Here is a 10,736-nt window from a genome sequence, read left to right as displayed (position 1 = left end):
ATTAGTGAACACTACACTCAGTCTACAAGAAGCAGCGGCTGGCCAACATCTCACACCCAGTGGTCATTACACAGGTGTGCACACAAGTATGCATGCGCACAAACACAGAAGACAGGAATTGTTTTCATCAGATCTTACTGCTGGCCACTCTCAAGACGGAAAGAGAATGAAAAGGGAGAAAAGATTAAAGGCAGGGGAAGAAGAACATCTCAAACAGTAAGAGTCCCCTGCATTTCTCCACACTCATGTGTTGGCCTGAACACGCATTCCTACTGAAAGGCTTTGGCCAGCCTTTAAAAAAACACATTAAAGGGCTGTTCTGCATGAGCACAGTTGTTTCTGTTTTCTCCCTTTTCCCCCTTTTTCTCTCGCTCTGCTCAACTCAGAGATCATCTAATCTGGTGGGGTTTTTGGGAAATTTGCAGATGCTAAAATATTTTTATGAGAAATAATAAAACACAGCAGGAAAATGAGCAACAACACTGTTTAAAACGAGAGAAATAAAGCTATACTGCTTTTACCGCATGGTCCCTTTATGTAACACATGGTCGACACTTTATGTAACACATGGTCAGTTTTTTAACCTACCTCTATATTGAATTTTATGTTATTTGGTTTGTTTTTATCTGTGGCTTCCAAGTCAATTTGTTTGACGTCACCCCACAGCACTAAAGGATGGGTTCAAAAAAACGTTATCAACACCACCCTTCAAATCCGAATGTGTTCTTTCGGTAGTATTATTGACGTATATTGTTTGAATATTTGTATCATACAATTGAACATTTCAGCTAAATATTTTACATGCTTATGCATTACTTTTAGCTAAATGCTTGATTCCTAACTATACTAAAGCATACTCAATTTTAAACATGTGGTGTTAATCAATTTTGTAATGCAACTAAGTACATCTACTCAAGACTTAAAGGTGGGGTAGGTAATTCACTTCAGAAACACTTTTTGTTATATTCCATGGAATGCTCTTAACATCCCGATAGCAATGAATATATTAAATGCTTTGAAAATAAATACATGCAAAAATGTCATCTGTGGAAGCCGTGGCGCTGTAAAAAGCACAACCAATTATTTTCACCGTCCCGGCTAAAATAACTGGATGGCCTACCTGCCTGTCAGCCTTCCATCTGTGCGCAAACTTATCTCGTGCCCTCATTGGTCATGTCATTGGGGATCTGTAAGGAAGTCTGAAGGAAGGGGCAGATTTTTTTCGGCTGCAAACTTTCAAATTCTAGCGCACTCGAGCTGGTTTCCCCAAAATTACCTACCCTATCTTTAAGGTATGTTATCATGTAATGGTGTGATATAACCATTGCTTTTGATACCTTGAGTTAAGTTCAAACCTTTGTTCTTTTACTTGAGTGAATGTAAAACATGGAGATGAATTCAAAAGAAAGCAATGGCAATTTCTTAGCAACAGTGTATTCTTTCACTGTTTTTAATGTATACATATTTTGCTTTCCTAATATTTTTTGTAAGTGGGCCAAGCAGTGCAGAAGAGAAGGTCAAATGTATAAAAACAGTTTAAGCTCCATCTGGAATTTCAGTAATTCAACACTCTCCAGGTGATGACTAAGCAATTTTTTGTTTCTATTAGATTCGTTTCTGCTACAAAAACACTTTTTAAAATACCAGACTACAGTACAACCCAAGTATTTGTGTAACCGTAATGCAATAAGGCCATAATGTAATAAGCTTGGAGCCTATGTGAAAAGGGAGAAAGAATGACACGTGTAGGCTGGAGTTCACATTGTTTATTCAGTCTTAAACTAAGAGATTTTAACGTGACTTCCAGGACAGCAATTCAAATTGACATAAAATGGGTGTAGTGTAAACAAAATGACATTATAGTGGACTATGGTCGAGTAACAACTAATCTAGGCTAATATAACTTTCAGAGGACTGCCAGAATAGGCCAGTTTTTTCAAACCAATATCCAAATGACGTCTTATGATTAAAATAATGAATCTTGGAAAGTCAACAATTCAACATTTTTGTAGTTAGGTAATTCCAACAAAAATACTGATAATACTGATTATGGACACCATTGAAAGTCAACTTGTTTTCTTCAAGTATTACTGTAATGACTGAGCGGGAAATATTTGAATCTGTCTAGTACAGTTAAAACATGAAATCCATATCCCCAAGCAATTTTTACAATCCAGAGTGTGACCGAAATGTAAGACAGTTGTTCATCTCTCTACATCCAGACATATTCTCCATCTCCAGACCAACCAGTCAGTGTTTTCAATCCATCAGACTGCCACCATTCGCAACCAATTACTGAGGCCCTTTTCAGGATGGACTTAAAAAGTATTTAATGATCAAGTCATAAAATCGTAATCAGACATCATTAAATAAAACTTAAATGATATGTTTACTGTTTTTCAACCCAGACGTTTAGTAAAATATCGTTTCACATGATTTTTGATGCACTGCACAACAAAGAGTTGACATACTCCAAGAGGAGCTCTTTAAACACCCAGGCTAAGCTAATTTAGGAAAAGCAGGAACTTCACAGGAGGGTTCGACTTGTTTATAAGATCTACAGCCAAAATGAGAGTTGCAAAGCTGTTCTTTCTGTCACAGGTAGGTTTCTGTTGAACTTTAACCAAATTCCATCTCTGCTGCAAACAGGAATTCAAGCAAATAAAATCAATTTAACATAATAAAATGAAACAGATTACCAAAAAGCATGTCTTGGAGCTTTCCATTTATGCAATCTGGATTTACCTTGGTTTTAAAATAAAAGTTTGGGGTCAGTGAGAAGCTGGAGCTGTGTAAGAATCTTGAAACTTGAGCAAGAGTGCGTGAGGTTGTTTTTAAGCACAGTCATAAACAGGCAATAGGAAACATGGATTAGTCACATCTCTGGTAATAATGATCATGATTCTTTGTAAAGGAACTCATAATCTGTCTAAAAATCATCAAGCCTAAAGCAGACCTATTGTTTGTGCTGTCGAATCAGTGGGTAGCAAACATATGTTAGTATTTATTAATATTCCAGTTAGTAATACTTTTTAGTTTAGTTTTAACACTGCCGGCTAAAAGGCAGGGTAGCCAGGCCATTGTCTTCAGTGGAGGCCAGTAATGCTATCATTAACTAGTTTAATCTGATTTACATTTGTCGATTTATCTGCATCATTTTTAATGATTGACTTCTGCTATTAACAAACCAGTGTTTTTATTTAGCTTTTAAATGTATGGATTAGCTTTGCATCCCCATAGACTATTATTATTAAAGTCCATCCATATTTCTTTTAGTGACATGGTTGGTCTGGTGACAGAGAACAGGTCGTTGGATGAAGCAACATCTTCACAATCTGCACTGGGAATATGTTGTTAATCCAAACAAATGAAATTGTAATAAATTCTATACACAACATTATATAATCCAGTTCTCCCTTCATAAATCTCTTTGTGTTGTTATTTAAATTGCATTATTTTCCAGGGCACTCCAGGGATTTTGAAACGTGTCAACATTTAAAACACATCCTTTCCTTTATAAACAGAAATTAAAGGTCTTAATGTATTTTCAAGTTGCATTTCTTGATTTCCAAAAACGTTCTGCTTCTGTGTTATCAGGTTGATTGGCAGATTTAGTGTATACTCTTAATCAACAGTGTTATATTTCAGCCCTTCTGTCTAAAAACTTGTCCAGTCAGAGGAAAACTCTTTGGTATTTCCAAGAAAAAAGGATTGCACAAACAGTATTTGATAAGAGAGGAGAGAGATTTGTATCAAGTCATTTTAAAATGCACAACAGATATGGGCGACATCTCAAGAGGTATTGAGTCGGAGAAGATATGCATCTGAGGATACGAGAGTGCGGGCCTGTTATCAAAAGCGTAACTATTCACACTGTGAGCATATGCATCTAAGTTAACATAATGTCGTGAGATTTTCACTCAAGGAATTAAATGAGATGTTGAGCAATGTCTGCTTTATAGAGAGCCCGGCATAACCCGATAACACAGAAATGTGATTTTCACATTAGAGGAGAAATGCAAATAGCTTAACTAAAATCTACAAAACAAGGATTAATAGATATTTGGTAAAGGCGAGGAATCTACTACAAAATGCAGGCCTTAAGCTAAGCTAAGCCAAGGCCATCTGTTCACATAACACAATGACAAAGAAAAATCAAACATGTTGAAAAAGAGATGATGCGATCCAATCCTCTTCCAGCCTTGACTTTTGTTAGATGATGAGGAATCCACTGAATCCAGCCGAAGCCCCTCAAAATAAACAATGTAAAAGTAAACAAGATGTGAAACATTAAATGAGGAGAGACCTTTGATTAAGAACTCTCTCCCTTCACATGTTAGAGTAGAGAATGTGTCCATGACGAATGCAATCAGCCGTTCACTCAAAAGTCACTTAGAGTACTCATTTAATTGGACCCATTTTCCGACTGATGCACGACACTCATGATTCTTCTCTGAATAAGACAGTGAGATGAATATTAACAAAAGGAATTCGTCTGTAGTATTGCCACAAGCCACCATTAACGTTTTATATTTTTGTACATTGCAATAAGAACAAAGACAGCGGTGGATCCACCACTAAGTGTGTGTGTGTGTGTCTGTGAGTGTGTGTCACAAAGGCCACTGTACGCAATCAAAGTGGAAGACTTTGACCTTGCCAAGGACAGGAGGACAGAGTATGTTTCTATTGAGATCTGAGCGTCCATTTTCCCATTATGCTGCTGCTCTTATCTACAGAAACACTAAAATCCGGTTAAATGGAGCCATTTTCTCATTTGCCTTTGGAGGTCATTTTTCATGCTTGGAGAACTCCACTGATTCAGACGGCACAAGGGGCTCCATTGTGATAATAGCCTGTTCTGCGAGGGTCCGGAGGCCCGGTCTGCACAGTCAGGCAGACAGTCCCAGACCAGAGCTGGAAATCCCTCTACATCATACATCCAGTTGTGTAGCAAGGGGCCGCAGCAAAGGCGGGAAGCTACTGTCCCATCGTTTGATCAATAAAAGAGAGGAGAAATCACCATTGACTGCTCTCAGCAGGTTATTGCTTGACAAACCTTGTACGAAACCTAATTCAAGAGCCAACTAGGCCCTTCAATAGAGTGTTAACCACAGAGCACAGGCAACAAGGATGTTTAGCGCTTCCCAGCTCTGGTGAGACACTGGTTGAAGTTGCTCCTGGGCTGTGGCAGTTTGTAGCAGTACTTTGCCCCCTGTGGTGGCAGCTGGGGCCCTCAAGAGGAAAAGCAAAGGCTGCAGCACTCCATGCAGATCTCCAGGCAGTCTGCAGACTCGCAGCAGGCGTCGATGATGCCACAGTCCATGTCACATGGCAGTTCACAGTCGCCACACTCCTCTGACGCACAGCAGCAGCAGAAACACGAGTCGTCCCCCGCACAGGAGCCGCATGTGGCACAGTCCAGCACGATGTTACACAGAGTTAGGAATTCACAAAAGAGGCAGGCCAGAATACAGTGAACACAGCAGTCTGCAGAGAAAGAGAGACAGAGTTTTATCATTGCCCACTCATAATTACTTTTCTTATGTCAATAGTTTATATGCTAATCCGTCAGTATTTTCTCTGTCACATGTCATGCTAATGAAGCAAAGAAATATAAAAAGTTTTGTCAGAAGTAGCTTGGCATCACGTTCACTGTGATAGGTCAGAAATGATGAAACATGATTGAGTAATTACTTCACAAGAACACGTTTTCCTTCAGTGCCAGGCTAAAGGCTAAGGATGGCCAATGTCCTGGTGGCATTAGTAAACTGACTTACCACTTTTTTTCTTTAATAGGAGTTAAAAAAACACATTTCTGGTCTTACAAAATCTTTCTTGGGAATAAGTTACCTCGCCCTCGCTGCTCAACCACATAACTCCTCTCTTCTTTTTTTAGCCCCCAGTATCAGTATTAGTCATGTAAAAGACATGACAGTTGCTACTTTTTAATTAGCGAATGTCATGAGAAGGTGGCCTTTTCCACATATAACAGTTACCAGTTGAAAATGTTAAATGCCATACTTTTCACACTGTGCCATGGATCTAACCCACTCACGTTTCAAAGACACAAAAGTGGATTTATTACAGGAATGCAGAGGTTAATATATTTTCATATTTTAAAGTTTGTTAAATTACTCCTTTGGTTTTTGATTAATATATTTCATTTGGCTTTTTAAGTTGGTAAAGATTAAGTACGATTTTACATTGAGTGGGTATGAAATATACTGTTAAACTTAGCTGAACTCTGGGCTGCTGCTTTTGCTCTTTTAATACAACCCACCAATGGTAATACAGGCAATAATCTTACAAATTGCAAAACGAAATGTAAATGATTTCTACTTCTGGGTCAATGAAGATGTGAAAATAGCGTTATGATCCTTCAATCTGACGAGACATATGAAAAACGTTGAACCTTGCTTGCTATCCATCCCTTTCGTGTTGTTGTCCCCCCCCCCCCCTTCGTCGGTGTCTGTATCTCACCGTCCTGTGACTCTGCAGGAACCTGAGAGCTGTTGCTCTTGGAGCTGCTCTTGCTCCTCTTGCTGCTCTGGGATGTGATGGAAGGGTTGGACCGCAATTTCTTGGTGTGTTTGGGTCCCGCCGAAGAGGACGAGGAGGTGGAGGATTCCCCTCTTGGGAGGGAGCCCAGCTTAGGATGCTGATGAAGGCCCCCGTTCCTGACCCCGTTGGACTGGAGTGTGTGTGTGCGAGGCGTGTGATGCGGACAGTGCGTGTGAGGGGAGTGTCTGTGTGCGTGGTGCTTGGCTCCGTTGCGTTGTTGGCCGCTGGGCTGTGTCTGACATGGCTGGGTGTGGCGGGCGGGCGTAAATCTGGCTGCTGGTTGAGCTGCGAAAGGACACAGGTGAATTAATTTACAATAGGCTGGGGGTTGTATGCATTTCAAAGTGAATACAAATTCAAAACTCTTCAGTTTAACTCAGTGTTGCTTTTGTTCTGTCATATAAATGATAAGCTTGCACTTGCACTTTTAAGGTACTTTTTAGTTGTGTCGAATTGTGATATAGCTCTGATGAGAATATATTATGAAGGCCCACATGTATATGATAGACTAAGACCCCGTCCACACGGACACGAAACAGGTTGCATCGGCGTTCGGCGAGGCCGTAACGGAACCGCGGAAACGGAGCCCTCAAACAATAACGGGTCCCAAGGTGGGTAGATCTACAAACGAAACGCTCTGGAGGGCCAAACGGCTTCGTGTGTACGTCCTATACGATAATTTCCTGATAACGATGAAGCCATAGCCCCGCCTCTCCCCACCTCTGCTGCTCACTGCTGTAGCATGCTCAGTAGCTACTGCTACGGAGAATAAACAGAAGGGCAACCAGGCAACCATGGCAACCAGGCAACCATGGCAACCATGGCAACCATGCTCGGGGGGGGGGTCTTCTTCGCTGCTTTTGGTGTGTTTTGTGGCGGAAGTACAGCGCCACTTACAGGCCCGGCATATGTACTACAGCGTCTCCAGCGGGTCGAGCGGCCTCGTGTGGACGGACACGTTTCTTGAGCCTACAGTATACTGTGTGGATGGAAGACTTTTTTAAAATCGAATTTGGTTTTCGTTTTTGTCTCCGTATAGATGCAGCCTAACACCGTAAGTATACTCACATTGTCAATTAATCTATACATTATTTTATGTGACTAACCCTTTTTTTCAGACTAGCAATCTAAAGGCCATACTTTTAGTATGCATTACAAAATAGAGACACATACAGCAAATCCTTCCATTTGAGATATACCCTGGTTTGAACCAGGGTATATTTTGACATGTGTGCTTGATAAAGAATTTCAACAATTATTTGTGTTCTCAGATTGAAGCATCCCTTAAAGCATTTAGGGATAAAATATGTATATAGTGTGCGAGCAGGCTTGCCAACATGTGTAGCTAATGCAGGTGATCACTGTACAGCTCTGAGGCAGGGCCGAGGACCCTCTAAGCGTGCGTGCAGACTTGTGGTGATGAGGCGTTGTGCAGAGGGAGGCTCTGGGAAACTGAGTTCAATTACAAAGCCTACCCTAAAGGCAAAACCTCAAGGGAGGAGTTCTGTATTTGCTGAACTGACCCCTGAACCTACTAGTCTAGACTCTTATACAACAATAAAGACATGACGGGCAAAAAAAGACACATGAAAAGAGTGTAAGAGAAGAAGACCAGAGTGTTTTTCTGTGTATAAGCTCATCCTATCAATTCATCTTTTGGAAGAATAGAGTACCTACAAACAGTGTGCACATTTTGTTAATCTTGGCTCAATATTCCACTTAGTATGTTTTACCTCCAACTACTTAGCCGAAGTTATGGAGGCAGAAAAGCACACCTTCGCTGCCAAACAAAACACACACCCTGAAAAGAAGAATAAAATGGAAGCCTGGTTTTTATATATTACGGTAGTATTTAATACCATCCTATTGAGACCCTAAATATTTTCTTGACCTGAAAGCATCTGGTGTCGAGAGACGTGGTGAAGATTAACAGGGCAGGTTAGACAACAGAGCGAGAAAAAATCAAAGCAGGAAGGCAGTACCTCTCAGATGCACACACACAGTGTGGTCCTGAGCTCTGGCTATGAAACACGACTGGCAATAAAAGCGTCCGTTCGATAACCGCGCAGAGACAGATAACCCATCCAGGCCTGTTTTGATTGGCTAAAGGCCGTAGTCACACAACCAATCCAGTGTTATTAAAGATTCTTTCATTCAGCGTTTTTCTAACTTTGCTCCAGATGTTTGGCAGGCTGCAGGGCCAGTGTGTGTGTGTGTGTGTGTGTGTGTGTGTGTGTGTGTGTGTGTGTGTGTGTGTGTGTGTGTGTGTGTGTGTGTGTGTGTGTGTGTGTGTGTGTGTGTGTGTGTGTGTGTGTGTGTGTGTGTGTGTGTGTGTGTGTGTGCATTAGTGTGTAGACATGTATGCATGTGCAGGGCTAGAGAAAAGGAGCCATACTAATCTAAAGTATGTAAAAAGTCAATACTTGCTTCTCTCCTGTGTTATGTCTCTCCCTCTTTTCTTACTTCACTTCATCTCCTCCCTTTCTGTCTGTCTTTCTTATTGCTCCCTTCTAACCTTTTGCACAATGCTGTATTTTCACTCTGAGCTGGCCAGGATGTAGGTCGGTAAGAGAAGAAGGGATTAGAAAGACGGGAGGGAAGCATTCCCACTGGGTGTGTATTGTCCAGGGGATTGTGAGTTGTAGAGAAATTCATCCTTTTTGTGAGTTTGTGGTGTGCATGTGTGTGAGGGTATGAACGCAGTACATAGGCGGATCTGGCAAGCAAACAGACAGACAGAGACGGGGAGTCAGGCCTGTCTCCAAACAGAGCTTGAGGTTAGGCCCACTCTCACACAAATATATGCATGCAAGGACACGTGCGGACACACACTCATATGCACATGCACACACACAGAAAAAACACAAGGTCCCTTTGTCTGAGATCAAGAACGTAAGGGAGAAATATGGACTGAGAAAGAGAGAAAACAAAGTTGGAGAAATGGGTTGCTGCCTATTTGGAGGAAGCATGGGTGTGACTCATAAACACAATGATTCAGCAGTGGGAGCTAGTTAAAAATAACAGCAAATAAAGAGCCAAATGACTGTGGGATTAACATGATGAGACTGGGAAACCACAGAGCGTGTGTGTATGGTGCTAACACAGCAGGGTTGGCCACTGGGGGTCCTGCAACCCTTACAATGTGTGTGTGTGACTGTTTGTCCATGCAGATGTCTTGGGCCAGTGAGCGAGCACCAGTGAGTCACCATCAGTTGAATGCGGCAGCACACACACCCCCATTCACACACCCTCCACCTCTTCCTTCTCTTCTGGCATCTCTCAGCCACCCTGTACTTACACACCTCTCTCCCAGACCAAAGATCTGCTGTTCATCTCTCTCTCTCTCTCTCTCTCTCTCTCTCTCTCTCTCTCTGTCTCTCTCTCTGCTCTACTAGAATGAGTCACCAGTATGAGTATGAACTCTGTCTCTATTCCAGCTGCTTTATCTTCCCGTCTACTCTGGTGCATGTTTGTCTGTCTATTTAGGACAGAGTGATGAAATGTAAATATATTTTTTCATCAGACAAAATCTGCGCTCCCAAATGCAATTGTGAATGTTGCATGTACCAGAAATGTGCCCCTTACCTAACAAAACACAAGCAAATAGAAATGCTTTTTGCATTATTAAGCACAGCAGAGGCTCAGTATCCAATCAAATATGTTTGACTCACGCTCAACACTGATGCACATTATTGCGGTTTGCAGTGAAGTTGTTTTTATCAAGGAGGACATGGGTCATTTATGATGACAATAAAGAAATCACTAACTCCCTTCTGAGATTGTCTTGCATAGTTGTGCTGTTTTTAATTGTGGGCCAAAAGTGTCAACTACTAAAAATGTGAGAATGGGAAAATGATATGTTGCTGGTGAAGTTTTCAATGAGTTTTTGCCACATGTTTGGCTCCTATAAAGCCCCCAAACCAACATTATAGCGGTAAATAGTGGTTTGTTTTGATGCGGCCTTCTAATGCATTGAAAAAGTAGCACATAGACTGATGCATCAATTACATTTGAAATGTTGAATTACCTCTAGATTAATAAAAAGCTACTTCATGTTAGTTTTAATGAAAAAATAACCACTTAGTTTGGTCATAGCAATGTTAACACACATTGAATTCTATCATACAATTAAAGGCTAACGAGGTTAACATAATGTGTATGTTAGAATCTGAGCC

At 41.1% G+C, this 10,736-nt stretch overlaps 1 protein-coding gene across 1 annotated transcript in view; it reads right to left on the bottom strand.

Moving 5' to 3' along the window:
• Window positions 1-1,751: 1,751 nt before the first annotated feature.
• The window catches only part of mdfi (MyoD family inhibitor), a 28,910-nt gene continuing 19,925 nt past the window's right edge, over window positions 1,752-10,736 (bottom strand). Inside the window, exons 4-5 of the mRNA XM_079683441.1 lie at window positions 6,481-6,846; window positions 1,752-5,487 (exon numbers count right to left, since the gene is read on the bottom strand). Of these exons, the coding sequence (XP_079539567.1) occupies window positions 5,234-5,487; window positions 6,481-6,846 (620 nt within the window). The 3' untranslated portion in view covers window positions 1,752-5,233. The remainder of the gene's footprint in view (window positions 5,488-6,480; window positions 6,847-10,736) is intronic.

This window comes from Notothenia rossii (assembly GCF_949606895.1).
Source record: "Notothenia rossii genome assembly, chromosome: 5".
Taxonomy (NCBI): Eukaryota; Metazoa; Chordata; class Actinopteri; order Perciformes; family Nototheniidae; genus Notothenia; species Notothenia rossii.
This window is presented reverse-complemented; position numbering and strand designations above follow the sequence as displayed.